Source organism: Notolepis coatsorum (genome assembly GCF_963971535.1).
Source record: "Notolepis coatsorum genome assembly, chromosome: 2".
Taxonomy (NCBI): domain Eukaryota; kingdom Metazoa; phylum Chordata; class Actinopteri; order Aulopiformes; family Paralepididae; genus Notolepis; species Notolepis coatsorum.
In genome coordinates, this window is record NC_140166.1 from 128,975,261 (window position 1) to 128,998,040 (window position 22,780).

The following is a 22,780-nucleotide window of genomic DNA, read 5'->3' on the forward strand; positions in this document are numbered from 1 at the left end:
GGATGCAGACCAGAGAAATACTTTTGTCTTGTTTACATCAGGGTCCCCCATTTTCAATTCATCATAACATATGTGACATACATGACATACAGATAGACAGTACTGCTACATCTATACATTTATGACATACCAGATTTGCAAATACAGTACTGTTTGTGATACAAAAAGAGTCCAGAAAAGAGAGTATATACATTTGACGTAGAAACTGTACATTGGAGGAGGTTGGGTAGGTGGGGTGGGGTTGGGGGGGGGGGGGGACTGTACATTGAAGGTGGTTGGGTGGAGGGGGGGGGGTTGGGTAGGAGGGGTGGGTGGGGGACACTGTACAAGCAAAACTGTACATTGGAATATTGACAAAACCATACTTGGTAATTTACTGTACATTGGAGGGGGTTGGGTTAGGACATTTACAGGGGCCAGTTTTGAATTGCAGTCTCCCGTAGGTGTTCTTTGAGAGTGGTTTTGAAAGTGGGTAGTAATTCACATTCCTTTACAGCTTTGGGTAGGGCATTCCATATTGATGTGGCATAATTGCAAAACGTGTTTAGTCCCTTGTTTGAGCCGAATTTGGGTTTAACATGATTTGTTGTGATCATGGTATTCACTGACCTTTGGGAAGTATTTTGACATGTACATGGGTACCTTGGTCGTGTAGTGTATCTTGTAGACCATTATTATTTATGTTACCTAAATAGATTGTTAATAGATCATATTTTTCTTCTCAGATTTTAAAATAACCGAATGTTAATTATTGGAATAGGCTGCGTTTCACCTCCAAGCCACTATGCGTCACCCATGAGCGTGTCTAATGCTACTCCAACCCATTTGGTGAAGAAGAAGCAGCAAGCTTAACGTGATTTTCCTGGTCCTCATGTCCTGCAACTGCGACTCAAGTAAAAAGTAAACAGTACACCACATGCCGCCGAAAAAAAGGCTTAACCCGCCACAAGGCTGTACAAGGCTGGACAGCTTCGTCTTTATAAAAATGCCAAAGACTAATGCTGTTAGCGCAGCAGCTAGCAGCACTACTGAAGTTGACACTGCTAGTGCTCTTGTTAATGTTACCACGGCTGCCACTGCCAGACCCGAGTCTCCACTAGACCTGGCTGCTGCTCAACCACCACAATGCTGGGGACCGAGTCAGTGGACCTTATGGAAAACTAAATACAGCTGGTTATTTGCCAAGGAGGTAAATGGAGGTAAATGCTGCTGTTAAAGGCCAACTTGCAGGTTAAACCCTACTCTTCAGTTATGGGTAGTTTACATCATTGGTATCTAATTTCATTATTTATTTGTTTCAATTTGACGCCGTAAATGCCACTCAGAAAGGGTTAAAAAGGTCCACGCACAAATAACATGCACAGCGCAAATCTAAAAGCTTATCAGACGCTAGCAGGGCCGTGACGTCACTTCAGGCAACTTATGCCTTATGCCCGTCCGGGTCAGAGTACTACTGGCTATATGGCTCTGGCTAACGTTACCCCGCTAACGTTAGCATTATGGCTACTGTCGTGAACCATTTTAGATCGGGGCATGTAGAGGAGTTTGGGGAACGAGTCAAATGTGCAGGTCCTCTTCTCAGACCTGTGGGGCAAAGCACTGCACGCATCATGCCGGCTAGCAAGCTACACGTCGCGGCATGTTGATAGCACAATAGTAGCCCCCTCGGATAGCACTCGGTGCATCACAGTCACGAAACGGGCTACCACGATAGCTATTAGCTAACTAACGTTAACGTTACAAGCTCAAACACCTTATAACTACTACTATTGTCGTGTCCATAAGTTCCCTGGCAGAATACTTGTGAGGACAAAGGTATACAAAGAGGAGAGAACCATTTTAAATCGGGCATTGTTAGGAGTTTTCGAGAATGCTGGCTACCAAGCTAAGCTACGTTAGCTAACTTAGCTACTAACGTTACACAATATGTACAACGACACAATGATTTACATTATTACAAATATGGTAACGTGGTTGTGGCTTTTACAAATAGTGGTTAGCTTTAGAGATGAATGGCTATGATCACGGAGCAATAGTGTTAGGTGAAACAGAGACTAGCTCCTCGGCTAGTAGTAACAAGAAGGCTCTGCTTCCTGCCACTACCTGCCTGTGACTCTCAGAGCCCCTCGCTGCCCTGCAGGCCACGTGAGCGGATCGGCGCGGGCGAGAAATCCGCTCTTCGCTCTTTAAAGCTTGGTCCGCTCCGCTAATTGCTCATGTTGACCCCGCCCCCAAGTCGCTCACCGCTCACCTTGAATCGAGCGCTCCCCGCTCCCCGCGCCAGATCGCTCAGCAGATTTTTTATTTTTTTTGGAGCATGGTGTAAATTAGCTCAAACTACAACAGTCTACACCCCCTGGGCCCCTTAACAATTGTTTGTATTGAGCCGCATTGTAATTGTACCCATTCTGCAATGTTAAATAACGTTGTTTATCCATTCACTAGCTCTATTAAGCGATGATAGCTAGCCGAGCCACAATGCTATGGTCGCTGCCATTAACGTTAGCATGTAAGCTAACGACAACAACAATAGCGTCGATACTTTTTCTAACAGGAGTAAGTGACAAAGCCTGAACAGGATATCACAGGTTCACCCTTCTCATTGGTTGAAAATGGCCTTCATGTTTGTACATCGCCATCTGTTGCTTTGGCATTGTACTACATGTATATTACATCAGTGTTAAACCACTGTGTGAGCGGCCCGGAGCGGATTGGAGCGGAGGAGAACTCTCGCTCCTGACATCGCGCCGACCCATTTTAAAACCCACTCCTCGCTCACGTCAAAACCGCCCGCTCCGCTCCCCGCGCCGCTCACGCTCCGATCCGCTCACATGCACTGCTGCCCTGCACCTGATGTGACGTCATCATTAAGATGACACACGCACGCTATGAACCATGGATTAAAATATGCATGTGCGTGAGGTTGTGGTTTGGTCGACAAAATGTTTGATAAAAACGCTAAAACTGGGTCAATTTCAATTTTTTCCCCCTCTTCATGAAAGTCAGCGTTGGCCTAGTAACATTGTTTATTGAACAAAAATACAACCTGCAAGTTGGCCTTTAAGTGCCATACAACTATTTATTTTCCATTCGATTTTTTTGTTAGTTTTTGATTTATAAGTGCAGAGACAAATAAATGTTCATTCAAGTTCATAAATTCGGTCAAATCTTTCAAATTAAATTGTTGTATTTTATCAGATGCAAAATGCAACTAAGTAAATATGGCATTATATATCAGAGGTGAGTAAGAAAATGAACAAATATTGATGGTTAAGAATGAGACTGAATAATGACATCACACAATAGTCTAATGATTAGAATGTTATGTGATGTGATTGATTGATTGATTGATTGATTGATTGATTGATTGAAAACTGTAACAGATTGCACAATGGGCACAATACAGTACGGCTCAATACACACAATTGTTAAGGGGATGCAGACCAGAGAAAGACTTTTGTCTTGTTTACATCAGGGTCCCCCATTTTCAATTCATAATGACATTTATGACATACACAACATACAGATATACAGATATATATCATGACATTTCTGACATACAGTACATGACATGCAGATATACAGTACTGTTACATTTGTGACATACAAGATATGCAAATATACAGTACTGTTAAACAGAGATCCTAACAGAAAATATATACATACGAGGGGGAGGAAACTGTACATTAGCAGGGGGTGGGTGGGTGTGTGGGAGGGGGGGTTTGGACATTTACGGGGGCCAGTTTCATTAGTTTTCATTAGTATTAGACTCTAATCCTAATGACTTCGAAAACTGCCACAATTTCAGGAAAAAAAGAGTTGTGTGGCATTAAAGTATCTTGTATCTTGTAAGAAGCTAGATACCAGTTTTCTCTCTGTGCGTTCAGTAGAAAGCTATCTGGCTGCACATTAGCCTAGCTTAGCACAATGAATGGAAGCGGACATGGCCGGTTAGCCTAGGCATTGTCCAACTAACACCTCTCCCGAAGGATAACCGGCCATGTCCGCTTCCATTAATGTTTACAACTTGGGGGCAAAGACGAGAGGAGCCACACAATCGCAATCCAGCTCAGTTCAATGGGAAATGTCTGTAGCAATGTGATGTTTATGACTTTAACTGTCATGTTTACAGTCGTACTGGTTATACAATCACCGGGATAAATGACCCTGTTGAGAGAACGGAGAAGATGGCTTTCAGCAGGAGAACCTACTTTGACGTCAGGCCGCGAGGGGTAGCTGAAGTGGATGTTCTTGAAGTCTATGTTTCCTTTGATGCAGTCGGGCTTGAAGCCAGCATCTGAATAGCTGTCGATGTCAGGGTTCTGGTGAGGAACGGTACAGCGATTATTTTAAGTTACATTACATTAAATTACATCACACATTACATTTAAATGTCAATGTAGTAACTGCAGGGACATGCTGGTAGCTCTGGTACTGCTCTGTAGGCAGGGTATGTCGCTAGATGTAGTGGGACACAGACAGGGGTGGAAAGTAACTCAAAGTATTTTTTACTTAAGTACAATTTCAAGCAACTTGTACTTTACGTGAGTATTTTCTTTTACTCAACTACATTTCAAAGGACATATTGTACTTTTTACTCCACTACATTTATCGGAACCCATCAGTTCCCAGTTACTTTGAAGAAAAAGATTAGACAACATAGCAAAAATGTATGAAGATTATGTACTTAAACATTTTAAGCGGGTCAACTTCAAGAGGACGTAATCAGAGCAGCATAACGGGACCACGTTGTTGCGACTCCCACCTCGTCACAACTCGTCAAACCTAATCAGACGCAATCGGAAACAGCTGGGCGCACGTGGAGACAGCTGCTCCATAAGAAACCCGACAGTGCCGTCTATCAGTGCTTGTTCGTACTGATCACTTGTGGATACTCCCACCCCCGCCAATCACTGTGTCGCCGATCCCTGTGCACTCTCTCTCTCCCACTTGCGTCTCTGGACTTCTCCCCCGTTCCTCACGGATGGACAATATCCCTGGATAAATCCCCCTCCCTCTGTTACTGGACTGGTTAGTACACGCAAACGAACAACAGCCCTGCACATCTACATATTACATCACATTAGTTTTACAGGCATCCATACACATACATTAAACTGTCTTACACACCTCATTCACATTTACACTGCTGGCATCCACACACTTCCCCCCACTTAGGTCCTGTTAGTATAGGTTAGTTTATTCCCCTTGTATTAATTTTTTTTTAATTAAATCTGGTTTATTTATACATCTGTCTCCTGTGTCTGTCTGTTCTGGGGTACTGCCACTTTTGACCACTTGGTTCGACCGTAACACACGTACAGTACCACTTTAACATAACCTTTAATCAGAGCAGCATAACTGGACCACGTTAGAGGTCAATGGATTGAGCACTGGAATACACAAACGTCATGTAGAATGCATACTTTTACTTTAGATACTTAAGTACATTCAATAGCAAATACTTCTCTACTTTTACTTACGTAGAATTTGAATGGAGGACTTTTACTTTTACCAGAGTACTCATTTATCTGGGTATTTAGAAGAAGTCTGCCCTTTTCTACTTTTTTCTACTTTTAGGAAAGGAACCGTATACTTCTTCCACCAGCATCTCTTATATCTGTATCATCCCTGAGAGGGGATGGCAGTTGGCAGCAACAAGAACAACCACATTACAAACACCACATGCAGAGGAACACAAGGAATCAGAACAATCACTGTCACTAAACACAGAAGGAAGCCACTCCGTTCACCTGCCCTACAGTAATATACTGTCTTCTGCTAAAGTGCTAAAGTGCAGCTGATTAGGCTAAACACACACACACACACACAAGCCCTTCTTCTCAGGCCATGGTTACACTGGGGGAAAACAGCAACGTTGTATTTTCGAATGATTACGTTTGCATGTCCAAGTTAAAAGGAAACGCCGTTTTGGCAGGAAAACGCGTTTTCCTATAGTGGCAACGCTGAAAGGGTGTTTTCGTTTTGGAAACTCGCCGACAACAGTGCCATGTAATTTGCGCGAGCCGGATACGGAGCCGTTCTTGCCCAACGCCATGCGCAGTAGTAGACACCGACGCCAAATTCTCCCCTGGCTGGACCTATACAGGATATCAGCTGCGTCCTCCTCAGATTGCCTGTAGCTGCGGCTAAACTAAGCTCAACATGTTTACATTTAGTCATTTAGCTGACGCTTTTATCCAAAGCAACTTACAAGTTCTGTACGACAAGTCATCAGGAAGGTTACAACTCTATCAGCTGAGTAACAATGTTCATCAAAGTGTTGAGTGCTACAGTGTAGGTTAGTTTATTAGGACAAGTGCATGACAGTAAGGTTAGTTAGGGTTAGATATTTTTCTTTTTTCTTTTTAATTCAGATAATGGTTGAAGAAGTGCGTCTTTAGTCGACGGCGAAAGATTGGACGGGTTTCAGCTGTCCTAACTGGGGTGGGTAGTTCATTCCACCATTGTGGGGCAAAGACTGACTCTTCTCTTTGATGACCCTCCCGGAGCTTGGATAGGAATAGGTCTGAGGCGGCCAGAAGATGCAGAGCGTAGGGGTCTTGAGGGTGTGTAGTTAGAGACCATTGACCGGAGGTAGGCGGGAGCGGTTCCCTTTGCCGCACGGTATGCCAGGTCAAGGGCCTTGAAGCGGATTCGTGCAGCAATGGGGAGCCAGTGCAGGTCCCTAAGAAGTGGGGTGACGAATGGCAGCCTGACGGATAGAATCAGATTAGAGAGGGCTACCAGACAGGGATGTTGTCTCTCACCAACGCTCTTCGCAGTTTTCATAGAACCACTGGCACAACTGATCAGACAGACCGAGGACATCAAGGGAGTAAGGATAAAGGGAACGGAATATAAACTAGGCCTATTTGCGGACGACGTGATAGTATACATGAGACAACCAGACAAGAGCTTCCCGGCACTGATGGATCTACTGAAGGAATATGGCCACTACTCAGGATACAAACTAAACGTGACAAAGACACAGACCTTAGCATGGAACTATACCCCAACAACGGAAATTAGGGAACAGTACGGGATAAGATGGGACATGGACAAGATTAAATACTTAGGGGTGAGCATCACGAGAGGGGTGGGGAAACTGTTTGAGGCGAACTATACACAGATAAATCAGAACATCAAGAGAGACTTAGAGAGATGGACAGTAATGCCCTTGGACTTCAATTCAAGAATAGAGGTCATTAAAATGAACATACTATCAAGATTACTGTACCTGTTCCAGTCACTACCGATACAAATACCACAGAATCAATTCAGGGAGTGGGACAGACTGATATCAAGGTTTATATGGGCGGGGAGAAGACCACGGGTCAGATATAAAACACTACAACTACCAAAGGAAGAGGGAGGGATGGCAGTACCCAGCCTACAAGATTATTATTATGCAGCACAACTGAGAGCAGTGACGTGCTGGTGTAACGACAGATATGAGGCAAGATGGAAAGACATTGAAAAAGAAGGGGAGGGATACAAGATACAAGCTCTGGTGGGAGATAGGGAACTATTCAAAGAAAAGGAGGGACTGTTAGATCCAATCACCAAATGCACCTTGACCATATGGAACAGAGTAGTAAAAACACACAAATTGGAGAAACAGACAGGAGTTCTGAGATGGGTAGCACATGACAAGAGATTCAAGCCAGGGAGGTTGGACCACGGATTCAGAAGGTGGGAGAGGGGGGGGGGGGGGGGCAACAGCGATATGCAAAATGATAGAGAAGGGGGAAATGCAAACATTACAAAAATTAAAGGAGAAATTTGGACTAGAAAACAGGGACCACTTCAGATATCTACAGAGAGAGAGACATTAGAGATTACTATAATAAAGAAATAAGAGGGGACAAGGACGAAGAACAGAATGGAATAATTAGGATGATAGTAAGGGCATACGAAGGAGGGAAAGGAAGGGTAATATCAGCACTGTACCGGGCTATAATGACCAGCAAGGGACACACGACAGACTACATAAGGGAGAAATGGGAGAGAGAACTAGAGATAGGAATAACAGGGAAGGGATGGGGTAACATATGCGAGATGCAACATTCAACAACAGGATCGAGGATATGGAAAGAGTTTGGATGGAAAAACATAATCAGATTCTTTATAACCCCAGAGTTGAAGGGAAAATATGCACCAACACAAAGAGCATGCTGGAGGATGTGTGGGGAGGAGGGGGCAAATCACACGCACATATTCTGGGGATGTCAGAAGCTGAAGGGGTATTGGGAGGAGATAGGGGAGGCAATGATCAGAATATTAGGATACGGATTACCACAAACAGGACTGGTGCTTTTCTTAGGAGACCTGACACACGAGGGAATACAGGGGGGGGACAAGTATTTAATAAAGATAATGTTGATATCGGCCAGAAAAGCAATAACGAGACTGTGGTACAAGGAAGACCCACCGACAATAGCACAATGGGTAGGAATAGTAGAGGAGATACAGGATATGGAGAGGATAACACACATGCTGAGGCTACAGGAAGAGAAATTTGGAGAAAGATGGGTAAAGTGGGAGGATTATAAAGGGAACGAAAACGACATCACAGAGGAAGAACCAAATGCAACACAAGAGGGCGAAGGGTAAAGGAGGAAAGAAGTTCAAGGAGGGTCTCTGAACCCATGTCACACACTTTTGCTTTAGTTAGTATTTTCTAATTAAATTTTTTTTGGGTATTACAATTGTTTTATGTTTTTTGTACTTTATTATTTATGTCTGTTTAACAGTGTTGTATTAATATTCAGGGATGTGGTTTGTATATGGGTGATTCAAAAGGCAAAGAGAAATGTAATATAAAAAAAATAGAAAGGGCGAAGGATAAGGGAAGAAAGAAGTTCAAGGAGGGTCTCTGGACCCATATCACACATGTATGCCTTAGTCAGTATTTAATCTTTTTGAGTAGGTATTATATTTTTTATACCAGTTTAAGGGCGGTACACAATCAGTCTTTGTATTAAGTACCTGGAAAAACAACTGTAGTGGAACCATATAACCAACCATGCTACCCATGTAACCATTTATGTGCACTGCATTCTTTCTTATTGTGTTGTTAGTTTAATTTTTGTGTAAGTGTTGTTTGTCTATAAATGATAATAAAAATGTAAGTTTAAAAAAAAATAAAAAGTGGGGTGACATGGGCCGACTTCGGTAGGTTTGAGATCAGGTGGGCCGCTGCGTTCTGAATGAGTTGAAGAGGCTTAGTGGCAGTGGCCGGGAGGCCAGCTAGCAGTGCGTTGCAGTAGTCGAGGCGGGAGATGACTGTTGATTGGACGAGGAGTTGGGTGCATTGGATTCATTTATTGTGGGATCAGCATTGCCTTTTTCACCCAAATCATATACAGGTCGTGATGTACGGGTTCGTGTGATGGGGTTACGAGTTGTGTCGGCTCCCCTTCATAACCTCATGTTCTCCTCAGATCTGGTACAGGGGGTGGTGTCCATGGGAGTTCGGCCCTCGTTGCCTGTTGAAGGAGTGGCAGTGATTTTAGGTAATGACTTGGTTGGTAAGCGTGACGTGCCACCTTCATTAGTGGGTACTTCGGCACCGCTGGTGGGAGAGCCACATAAGAATGAGTGTAACCCAGACGTGTTGCCAGCCTGTGCAGTAACACGAGAGAATGTTACTTTTCCTGTGCCCGCTGTCCCGTTGTCTGTTTCCCTCAGCCACAACCAGGAAGTCTCCGCCCTCAAGACCTCCCTCAGCCAATCGGAGGGCAAGCTGACTGAGCTGCAAGGACAGCTGGATAACCTGCAGAAGGATGTGAAAACTGAGATTGATCGTCTCCAGCGGCAGCGAGCTGTTGTTGACCAGGCTCAGGCAGGAGGTGGCAGAGAGGAGCAGCTCAGACAACAGATGACTGAGGGAAAAGGGGAGAATGGAGTGAACATGGAGAGAGAGGAAGAGGAAGAAATATATAAAAATCCTAATTTTCACCCATGTGTTTAAATATGTCTGTCTGCCCATTCCGGTTACTAACCCCTTTTCTCTTAAAATGCTTCTCTGGCGCACCGGAGTTGCTGAGGCTGGGGCTCCCTCTACTCTTAAAGGGCTTCTCTGGCGCACCGGAGTTGCTGAGGCTGGGGTGGAGTGGCTGGATGGGGAGTTGGCGGGCATGTCTATGCGACCCATGTTCAGCTGTCACTTTTTGGAGGAAATGTAATTTTAATTAAAGAGTGTAATACGGTGTCTGGGTTGAGAACAGTGACCCTAGGGTCCCTGTCTTATGGGGGGAGGTGTGACGACCCTCCCCCACACTGTGTTGTCTTCCTCTGCTCTGGCTGGCAGAGCACAGCTGGGGAAGGCTCGTCAGCTAATTGGTGCACACCTGGGCCGGTGTGTCCCAGCAGGATATCAGAGAGAGGCTGCCTCTGATCTCTGGCGAACTCCCCATTTGTTTTTGGTTCTTTGTTTGTCTGGTTGCTGTTGGTTGATTATTTGGTTCTTTGGTCATTTGGCTGTTACTTTTGGTTCATTTGTTTTGGTTGCTTGTCTTTGCTTTTACACCTACACATTCATGCTGCACATACACTCATCCACACACTGCTGACACTGATACAGAACTCATATATATTGGCTGCTCCTTTATATTACTGACAATAAATTCTTTGTTATTTCTTAAGTTGTGCCTATGTCTCCCTATTCTTGTTGCGAGCTTGAGCCAGTTCGTAACAAGTGGGTATTTACAACCGGTATTTGCAGAAGCTACACCAGACAGTCTTTGTGCATTCGCTTCTCCGATGGCCTTTATCTCCGCATCGCCAACACGCCAGTTCCGTCGTGGTCCTGGTTCTCTCTCTTGGCGTCGCTTTAGCACCCTCTCCCCCTCCTCCGCGGCGGCTGGGTGGGTGTCTTCGGAGGCCTTGAAGTTCCTTAACTTAGCCTTGAATTGTCCCAACGTAATGTCCGTTGAACCGTGTGTTACCAGGAGTGTGAACGGTTTGTACAGCTCCGGTAGTCCTCTCATTATCATCGCCATCATTAGCCCATCGCTTGGTGCTTCTCCGGCACTCCTCAGTGGCGTCGTGATTTGCTCCGCTCTGTTGACGTATTCGGTCACAGTTTCGGTGGTCCCCTTCCTCAGGCCCGTTAAAGCTGTGTAGAGGGCCACGACTCTGGGTCTTCCTCGCCCGATGAAATGCTCTCTCAATACCGCCAGGCTTTCTCTGCCTCTGTCTTTAGTGTTGCGGAATATCAGCCCCAGGCTGGTGTCGTCGAGCATCGGCGCTAACTCACAGTCAGTGGTGCAGTGCTGGTATAACTCGGTATAACGGCGTTATACCTCGGTCACTGAGGCTGAAGTACGCGCAATCGCTTTTTACATGGCATTATCCAACCGGACTCCCGGAGAAGCATGCAGCTGCAGAGCCGCAGAGCCAGCGGCGCTCTCTGGGCCGCGCGCTGACAGCCGCGCTGTGAGGCAATAGTATCCAGCTGCAGGACGAGAGCAGCCAAAAAAAACGGTGCATGCGCGCGCACGCGCACGCGCGTGGAGCGTTTGACCTACTGTCAATTTGCCACTGCACCACTGCTCACAGTACGCGCTTGCATTCCGCTGGTCGTCCAGGGCTTGCTCTTCCGCTGTCAGTTCTCCGGTGGGGGCCCCCAGGATCGTCTCCTTCAGCCCCGCCCCGTGCATGCAGCACAGCATGCGCTCTTCCCAGACCTCATAGTTTTCCATTGAATGTCGGCCATTTGCCTCTTCTCCTGTTTTCCATCCTCTTCGTTAATGGTATGCTTAAATTTCGCTCTTGTTGGACTAGCGTCTAGCCACGCGGTGCTCCTGGCGCTATAGCCTATACTTCAGCTAAGCTTGATACAGTACCTCCACTATTTCGCCCCGGCGTTATCTGGGCCCATAACCTGTTAACAGAATTCGGCTATAGGGCGACAATAATGTGGTCAAGAGGCATGGTTTCTATCTTGAGCCTGAACTGGCGTGGTTTCTTTTTATTCACATGGAAAGAGCATAACATACATGTTCTTCTCTCACTGAGAGACATTGGGGGAGAGAACGAAATGGGAGTATACCTTTGCTTTTATACTCACCACAAGGTGGAGTACCTGGGTGGCTCCACCTAGAGCGCCCTCTAGTGGGAACAGATATATATGCAACTAGACAGTCACTGGTGGAGACAATTATATATGCAGGTAAACAGTTACTAGTGTAAACAGCCATATGTACAGTTAGACAGTTACTAACAATCCTACACAGAGCCTCTGATCTCAACACATTGCATTCATTGCAGAAGGTATGTTGATGTGAAATCATCCCAAATGGGAAAATGATGACCCCCCTGGATATCAACCAAATAAAACCATTTCAGATATCCAATCTGCCTTCTTAAAGAGATTGCATAATCAACTCTGGTTACCCTGATTGGTCCATCAGTCAATCTGGCAGTTGTCAGTGGTTGTAAAGGATGAAACTAGTTTGCTACAATGTAGTTAATTGTAGTGGTTAAACCTGTGTATCACCTGCTAGCACAAGTTAGCCCACGTCCATCTCCCATAGCAACCGATCACACTAGTCCCGTGAATTTGTTTACATTTGAAAGCTGCACATGATACCAAACCTGGCATCTCCTTTCAATGAACAGAAGGCCACGCCCCCTCTGCTGTGCTCAGAGAGGGTGCACTAAAACAATTCTAACTATTCAAATAATACATCTGAAAGCTGAAAGAAATTACACTCCTAAGTTCATGCCACAATAATCTTATTTTTTTCCTGACAGAATTAACATCATTGTACTGGTTCTTTAATTCCAACAGCGGGCGTTCCAATTAGGATGAAATCCACTTCCTCATTACAGTCTCCAAGTCGTCGGCTAGTTCAAAGCGTTGTTCACCTAGTGTGCTGTGGTTCAGGGTGCTGTGGCTTGCAGCGCTAACACAAACAGACAGGCTTCATCGGGGCAAAAGAGTTCCTAGACGCTTCAGTGGTGTTTCCTGTCCCACAGCCCCAACTGTAATTCATTTGAAGGTATGGTAAATGGCTGCATTTATATAGCCTCTTTTATCCAAAGCGCTTTACAATTTGTTCCTCACATTTTACCCATTCACTCACACATTCACACACCGACGGCAGAGGCGACCATGCAAGGTGCCAACCTGCTCATCGGGAGCAGTTAGGGGTTAAGTGTCTTGCTCAAGGACACATGCACCCGGGAGGAGAGGGAATCTAACCGATTACCAGATGACTGCTCTACCTCCCGAACCACTGTTTCCCCATATGTATATGTTGTATGTGTATGTTATTTACATAGATTATTTATTACTTATTTGATAAGTAATTTAAAATTGTCATCTACTCCCTATAACAGCAGAGCTGCTCACCGTATCTCGCTAAATGTTCCCTGTGTTACTGTAACACTTCCTTCGGTCAATCCTCCTTCCAATTAGCTCCTCCCAACAGTTGGAACGAGATGAAAAGGATCTTAACTTTGAGATCTGAGATGAACTTTGAAAATGGACAAATGGATCCCCCTCGCTACTGTTAAGAACTCTATCGCAGAGTTGTTTACACACACACACCTGCAACTGTCACCCAGCCTTTTAACTGTCATTTGTCTGTTCTGCTTCATGTATTGTCATTTTATTTGGTTGTTTGTTTGATGTGTGTTTTAATTATTTCCCTCTTACCTCTGTGATGTATGTATTGTCTAGGGCTGTCTTAAATACTTCGAAGCTTCGAAGCTTCGTTCGATGGCACAAGCTTCGAACAAAAAAAAATAAAAAAAATGTTGCCTCCAAAATCTTGCGCCTCCATTCCAATGAAACGAAAGTAAGCGGCGCCTCGACTCCACTTCTCTACAACAAGCAGGTGGAGATTATCTGTGTTGAAAACATGATGACAATGCCCAAAAAGCCGAGTGCCAGATACGCCAGAAGAAAATGGCATATCACAACTCTACAACAACTTTGTCAAATCACCTAAAAAACGGAATTATCGTTGTACACGACGGCGACGCCACACAAAACATTAATAAGGCTATGCCTATGTTGCTATGACTAATGTGTTACCAAGTTGGCTAATTTAATTGTACTCATCTGCTTTTGTAGGTGCATTGTCTGATATAATTATAAATTATAAATAAATAAATGTAATATAATATAATTGTTTGCTTGATAGACAAAGGTTGCAACATAATTATGTAATTTCATGTCGTTGGCTGTGAGAGCAGCCCCACTGCACCCAGGCAGCGCAGCCGAGTGAAACCTTGTTGGCTGCGTCACAGTCACGAAAGGGGCTACTTAATTAATTAATCCAATCCACTTTATTTATAGAGCACATTTAAAAACAACAAAGTTTACCAAAGTGCTGTACAAGTCCCACAACATAAGATAAAATTGTTGATTAGTCGACTAATCGGTCGAAAGGGGCCGTAGTCGACTAGCCAACCTCTTAGTCGAATATATATATAAAAAAAAATAAAAAAAAAACGTATATATATATATATATATATATATATATATATATATATTTTTTTTTTATCATTCTTTCCAAAAGAAAAGAAGCCTAGAAGCGTGGCTAACGCTAATGGCACGCATACCAGAGGCTAACTGCCTACGAAAACAGGCACAGAGGCACTGAAAGAGGATTTCACCCATCTAATGAACACACTAGACTAGACAAATATCAAGATGTATCCATCAGTGGACCAATTGCATGCTTTTGCAGAGGACAAGAAGCCTTCAGTCGACTCCTTCAGACATTAAGCATCCCCCACAGCCCAAATGGAATGATAATTTTTTTTTTAAATAAGAAATATTATATATATATATATATATATATATATATATATATATATATATTTATTTATTTATTTTTTTTAGTCGACCAACAGTCGACTAACGGCAAATTTTGGCCAATCCTAGTCGACCATCCAAATCCTTAGTCGGGGACAGCCCTAATATATATATTTTTTTTAAGCTTCGAATTAAAATCGAAGCTCGGCTCCGAAGCTTCGATTGCCAAAAAAAGCTTTGAAGGTCAGCCCTAGTATTGTCTGTCTCTTTTCTATTTAATTTTATTTATTTATTTCCCTGTTACCCTTCGAGAGTTTGTCCTCTCGCCAGGCCGTCATTGTAAATAAGAATTTGTTCTTAATTGACCTTCCTGGTTAAATTGATTGAAAACGTTATTAACAGATTGCAGAATGGGTACAGTACAGTACAGCACAGCTCAATACACAACAACTGCTAAGAGGATGCAGACCAGAGACTTTCGTCTTGTTTATACATCGGGGTCCCCCATTTTCAATTCATCAGGAGGACATTTATGACATACAAGACATACAGATATACAGAATTGTGTAGTAAAAAGAGATCATAAAAAATATATACATCCGAAGGGGAAGAAACTGTACATTGGTGGGGGGTGGCGGGGGGGCGGGTTAAGAAATAATACAAAATACTGCGGAGTGGGGTAGCTGTCTATTTGTTGGGAGAAGACGGTGTGTCTCTTACGTTGTCTATGATGCTGTAGACCTTGTGAGCAGCACCTCTGGCGCTGGCGAAGGCCTGGATGTTGGGAGAGGTCTGCCCTATTGAGAACGCTCCGATCAGCACGGTGAAGAACACCTGGAGAACATCAAAATTACTGTTACACACAACATAAATAACACCACCGTTTGAGCCTTGTCTGATATGTGATGAAAACTATCATTTTGGATTTGTGATTTTGAAGTATAAATAAAGTGCACTAAAAACAGGTCCTCAATTTAACCACTTGCACTGAAGTTCAAGTTCAAGTTTTTAGTTTTTATTCATCACGTATAAAGTACATGTACATCACAATGAAATGCTTGGTTCTGTATGAGCCCCCTGAGAATGTGCTTCATACAGTAAAAAAGTTAAAAGAATAAAGTCCAAACACTATACAAAATATACAATATACAAACTAAAGTACAGCCTAAAGTACAATATGCAAACAATGAGGTACAAAATGCTAACTTTTAAAATGCAAAAAAAAAAAGAATAGGTGTAGATGTAGTGCAAATAATTTTGTAATAAATAGATAAACTATGGTGTAGAAAAGTGATTAAGTGTATGAAGAACGTGGGCAAACGTTCGAATTGCGTCACGTAACCCGGACCACCAACAAATTAATCTTAACTATATTCATAGGACATACCTGACTCTTATAAGATTGAACAGAATGGGACTTAAACAAGACATGAAAATGATGAAAGTTGAAAAAAGTCTTGTGTATTTATGCCGTCCACGGAAACAACAATGAACGCAGCCATAAAGGTATGGTTTCCTTACGCAGAAAAGATAGTCTGTTTACTTTTTTTTTTATCACTGCATAACTCATAAACGTTCAGACAAGCTTAATGTCTGGTTATTAGTGATACCCAATTCAAAGTTATAGCCACATTTTCTTTCAAACGAATTTGATCGTGGGTGTCCCGATTCTTTAAAGAAATTGTTACCCTCATGGGCAGACAGGCGTTTAGCAGGCTGTTGTGACGTACAGGCGTAGAGACAGCTCTGCGTGGTGAATGTGCCGACTGTAAATATGTAATAATAACGTGTGTAATACTAGGTCTACTCACGGTGAGTACAGATCCAATGGTGTACTCGTCGCTCAGGATGAGCGTGGTGCCGTACCAGAAGGCCAGAGCGTAGGACAGGTAGATCATCATGAAGGTGAAGCCCATGGCGAGGTTCGCCGACAGAGCTTTCCTTATCCCCATGTTTTTAGCGTCCTCCAGGTTATTATGGTACCTGGGGCGTCACAGACACAGATACTGATACAGATACTGATACAGACACAGATACTGAGACAGATACAGAGACGATACAGATACTGAGACAGATACAGAGACAGATACAGAGACAGAGACAGATACAGATACTGATACAGACACAGATACTGATACAGATACTGATACAGAGACAGATACAGAGACAGATACAGAGACAGATACAGAGACAGAGACAGATACAGATACAGCGACAAAGACAGCTACAGATACAGATACTGATACAGATACTGATACAGACACAGATACTGATACAGATACTGATACAGAGACAGATACAGAGACAGATACAGAGACAGATACAGAGACAGAGACAGATACAGATACTGATACTGATACAGAGACAGATACAGAGACAGATACAGAGACAGATACAGAGACAGATACAGAGACAGATACAGATACAGAGACAGATACAGATACAGAGACAGAGACAGATACAGAGACAGATACTGATACAGATACTGATACAGATACAGATACAGAGACAGAGACAGATACAGAGACAGATACAGAGACAGAGACAGAGACAGAGACAGATACAGAGACAGATACTGATACAGATACTGATACAGATACAGAGACAGAGACAGAGACAGATACAGATACAGATACAGATACAGAGACAGATACAGAGACAGATACAGATACAGAGACAGATACAGAGACAGAGACAGAGACAGAGACAGATACAGATACAGATACTGATACAGATACAGAGACAGATACAGAGACAGAGACAGATACAGATACTGATACAGAGACAGATACAGATACAGATACTGATAGAGACAGATACAGAGACAGATACAGCTACAGAGACAGATACAGATACAGAGACAGATACAGATACTGATACAGAGACAGATACAGCTACAGATACAGAGACAGATACAGATACAGAGACAGATACAGCTACAGAGACAGATACAGATACAGAGACAGATACAGAGACAGCTACAGATACAGAGACAGATACAGAGACAGATACAGATACAGAGACAGATACAGAGACAGATACAGAGACAGATACAGAGACAGAGACAGAGACAGAGACAGATACAGAGACAGATACAGAGACAGATACAGAGACAGAGACAGAGACAGATACAGATACAGAGACAGATACAGAGACAGATACAGAGACAGCGACAAAGACAGCTACAGAGACAGATACAGATACAGAGACAGATACAGAGACAGATACAGAGACAGATACAGAGACAGATACTGTTACAATAGGTTTGTATTAAACTAAGGTTTTGTTTCCGCACGGACGGAGTTGAGTGTGACACGGCTAGGTGGAGAGCTGGATGAAGTATGTCAACGTGAGATTATAATAAAAGTGTAAGCAACTTGGAGAATGCTTCAATCGTCAATTCTGTAGTTCAGGGTACAGTATAAACCAAGGCAGAATTTAACACGGTGACAGCGAGGTGGACACGTTCCTAACGCTACAGTGATAGATCGACCAGCATCGGAGCTAACGTTAGCTAGCTGGTTAGCAATGACGTTGGATGGGAGACGCTGAGGAAGAAGAAGAAGTTATCCCCGCGAGAGCAGAAAGGATGGAAGGACTGAGACCGCCACAGACACTATGCTTGGACACTGGAAACCTTGCGAAGACGTGGAAATCGTGGAAGGAGGAGTTTACACTCTACTTGGACCTTTCTATGCCAGATGCGCCCGAAATTATGAGAGTGAAGCTGTTCTACTACCTCATTGGAGAGGTGGGTAGGGAGCTCTGTGAAACGTTGATGGGTGACGGCAATTCGGCTGGGAAGAAACTGCCAGACTTGCTCACTGCATTTGATGAACATTGCAATCCCAAAGTGAACGAGACTGTGGAAAGATATCGTTTTTTCATGAGGAATCAAGGTCAGAAAGAAAGCATTGACACATATGTTACTGATCTCAAAGTGCTAGCCAGTACATGTAACTTTGGAGAAATAAAGGACTCGCTCATACGTGACAGAATAGTATGTGCTGGTAACGATGCAGGGCTGAAAGAGAGACTGCTTAGAGAAGATAAGTTAACACTGGAAAAATGTCTACACATGTGCAGGGCCACAGAGTTGTCTCGGGAAAATAGCAAAACCCTCTCAGGGAACAACGTGGAGGAGGTACACATGATCAAACAGACAGAAGGGCAGGAGATGGATACAGTGTCATGCATGTTCTGTGGGATGACACATGAAAGGAGCAAGGCAAAGTGTCCAGCCTACGGAAAGAGCTGCAAAAAATGTGGTAAAGAAATGCTCTTTAGAGTTAAATGTAAAGCCAAACTGGGGAAAGAGAAAAAACATGACAAAAGAACACGTAGAGTACACCAGGTGACTGACCAGGATAGTGAAGAGGAATATTATGAGGACGTCATGACTATCACCACAAGAGGGCGACAAACTTCTGAAGACCGAAATGAGAAGGCCAAGCACAGCCAGCTGTTTGCAGGAATGTTAGTAGGCAGAGAGCTGGTGAGGTTCCAGATAGATTGTGGAGCCACGTGTAATGTTATCCCGATTAACTTGCTAAATCCAGACACAAAGCTAGAAAGTACAAAGAAAGTGCTGGTGATGTACAACAAGTCCAAGCTGCACCCACTGGGAAAATGTAAGGTTAAGGTGAGGAACCCAAGAAACCAGAAACTGTACCAGTTGGAGTTTGTAGTAGTAGAAGAGGACTGCAAATTGCCACTGCTTGGCAGGAAGGCGAGCGAAGCGATGAAGCTGATAAAAGTGGAATATGAGAACATACTAGCCATCGACAGCATTGTAAGGGACGAAACAACACCTGAGAGAGAACTGACTATGGAACAAATAAAGAGGGAGTATGGAGATGTGTTCACAGGTGACGGCTGCCTGGACGGAAAGTATCGAATCGAGATCGCAGCCATTTCCCCCTGCCCACCATATAAGATGTTCTCCCAGACCTGTCGAGAGCAAAGGTGTTTACAGTCTGTGATGTCAAACATGGATTCTGGCATGTGAAACTGGAGGAGTCGTCGAGCTATCTGACAACGTTTGCCACACCATTTGGCAGATATAGGTGGCTCAGGATGCCTATGGGGATAAGTCCGGCTCCGGAGATATTCCAGCAGAAGCTGACCCAGGCGCTGGAGGGGCTGCCAGGCATATACATTATCGCGGACGATATCCTCATCACGGGAGAAGGGGACACACAAGACATGGCTAACAAAGACCACGACAGGAAACTGAGACAGTTCCTCACCAGATGCAGGGAGAGGAACATAAAACTGAATGCAGATAAGCTCAGATTGAGACAGCAAGAGGTACCGTACATCGGACACATACTCGACGCGGAGAAGGTTCGAGCAGTGAGAGACATGCCGAGGCCCACCGATGTGAAAGGCATACAGAGACTAGTCGGCATGGTGAAATACCTGGCTAAGTTCTATCAACAACTATCAGACGACTGTGAGACACTGAGACAGCTCACCCATAGAGACAGCATATGGGAGTGGACAGATGTGCAAGAGGAAGCATTCTGCAGGCTGAAGGACAAGATAGCCAAAGCGCCAGTACTCAAGTACTATGACCCCAAGCAGGAAGTTACGCTGCAGTGTGACGCATCAGAAACGGGACTCGGAGCAGCACTGACCCAAGGTGAACAGCCGGTAGCGTTTGCGAGCAGAGCGCTGATTCAGACGGAAAAGGGCTACGCCAAAATTGAAAAGGAATGTCTGGCCATCGTCTTCGGCGCAGAGAAATTCCATCAGTACACGTACGGCCGGAAAGTGACTGTACAGAGCGACCACAAGCCTCTGGAGAACATTGTCAGGAAGCCACTGCTGAGCGCACCCAAGCGACTGCAAAGGATGTTGCTGCGGCTTCAGTCATATGATATAGATGTGACTTATGTTCCCGGACGTGACATGTTGCTCGCGGATACATTGAGCAGAGCGTACCTGCCTGAGAGCTCAGGCGCAGGGTCAGTGGAAGCTGAGATAGAGACAGTCAATATGGTGGACTACATACCAATCTCAGAGGCAAGACTCAGCACAATACGCTCTGCGACCCGAGACGATGACACCCTACAGAGGTTAAGTGATATCATAAGGAAGGGATGGCCGAAGAATAAGAAAGACACACCGATAGATATCAGACACTATCACTCCATGCAAGAGGAGCTGAGTGTTCAGGACTAAATCGTCTTCAGAGGAGAGAGAGTTGTGATTCCAGACACAATCCAAAGCCACATCACCCGCCGCATACACTCTACTCACCTGGGAGTAGAGGGGTGTCTCAGACGGGCGAGAGAATATGTCTACTGGCCAGGAATGACCGAGCAGATCAGGACAGCCATATCCAAGTTGACATCTGCAGAACAATGGACACAAAGCAGCAGAAAGAGACACTGCACTCACACGAGGTGCCGAGCAGGCCATGGGCCAAGGTGGGGACAGACTTGTTTACCCATAACAACATTGATTACCTACTGACAGTTGACTACTATTCAAATTTTTGGGAGGTCGACCATTTACCGGACACAAAATCGAGTACGGTGATAAGAAAGCTGAAGGCTCACTTTGCTCGTCAGGGGATCGCAGATGTTGTGGTTTCGGACAATGGGCCACAATACTCTTCACACGAGTTCCAGAGGTTCAGTCCGCTGTGGGGATTTAAACACCAGACGTCATCAAACACCAGACGTCATCCCCTGGCTACCCTCAAAGCAACGGGAAAGCAGAGTCGGTGGTCAAAACGGCGAAGAGACTCATGATGAAAGCCAAGGCGGCAGGGGAGGACCCATACCTGGCGATGTTGTATCACCGCAACACTCCATCTCAAGGGCTAGACACAAGCCCAGCTCAGAGACTGATGTGTAGGAGGACCAGAACCCTGCTACCAACGAGGGATAGTCTTCTGCAGCAGGAGGTGAAATGCACAACGGCAGAGCACCGGAACTGTTCTTCGACGCAAATCGACGACACCTGAGACGGGACAGGGGCACAGAGCCAGGTGGGCCGGACCTGACTGTATCTATTGAGACCCACAGCACACCGGAGTCTACCGCCACTCTGGGCAGGGACATAGGGGACACACAGACTGTAACCACAAGATCGGGTCGAGCAGTTGCTAGACCAGGATATCTCATGGACTATGCAAGCTGAATGTGTGGGGCACAGTGTGTTCAAGAAAGAAAAAAAAAGAGAAAAAATAATGGTTTTGAAAGTAGATTTTTATGTCATTACCGTTTAGCTCCATGTTAGTTCGATATTAATGTCATTCACCGTTTAGCTCCCTTTAGTTCAGTAAAAGAAAAGGGATGTTACAATAGGTTTGTATTAAACTAAGGTTTTGTTTCCGCACGGACAGAAGTTGAGTGTGACACAGCTAGGTGGAGAGCTGGATGAAGTATGTCAACGTGAGATTATAATAAAAGTGTAAGCAACTTGGGGGCGGCTAGGTGGTGTAGTGGGCAAGGCACTCGCCACCAGTGTGGAGACGCTAGGATTCGCATGTTCGAATCCAGCTCTCCACATTGTTTTCAGTTTAGCTGGTCGTCCGCAGTAATACACATTGGCCGTATTACGGGGAGGGAAAACTGAAGGGTGGGGATCGAACATTGTGAACAAGCGACTCCTACAAGTCGGTTGGTGCGCCTGCGCAGTAGAATCAGGAAGTGTCGGGGGCAGCGTGAGCCTCCCACGCGTTACTCCTCGCCACTGAGAGATCGAGCTGCGCAGGTGAAAAGATGCGACTGCTGTTACCTCAAGTACCGGAGGGGACTTGTGCTATGTATGACTTAGTCCACATTGCAGCCGGCTTGTGGGAGGCAAGAAACAGCGTTCGTGACAGGGGAGGGTTGAATTGGATGATACGAAATTGGGATGGGAGAAAATATAGAAAAATGGGAGAAAAAGTGGATAAAAAAAAAAAAAGTGTAAGCAACTTGGAGAATGCTTCAATCGTCAATTCTGTAGTTCAGGGTACAGTATAAACCAAGGCAGCATTTAACAGAT

General features: G+C 44.5%; 1 protein-coding gene across 1 annotated transcript in view; it reads right to left on the reverse strand.

Moving 5' to 3' along the window:
* abcb4 (ATP-binding cassette, sub-family B (MDR/TAP), member 4) overlaps nucleotides 1-22,780 on the reverse strand; it is a gene marked incomplete at both ends in the record, with an annotated part of 124,072 nt that overhangs the window by 86,917 nt on the left and 14,375 nt on the right. Inside the window, 3 exons of the mRNA XM_084308299.1 lie at nucleotides 4,212-4,322; nucleotides 15,497-15,610; nucleotides 16,588-16,759. Coding sequence (XP_084164425.1) covers nucleotides 4,212-4,322; nucleotides 15,497-15,610; nucleotides 16,588-16,759 — 397 coding nt within the window. The remainder of the gene's footprint in view (nucleotides 1-4,211; nucleotides 4,323-15,496; nucleotides 15,611-16,587; nucleotides 16,760-22,780) is intronic.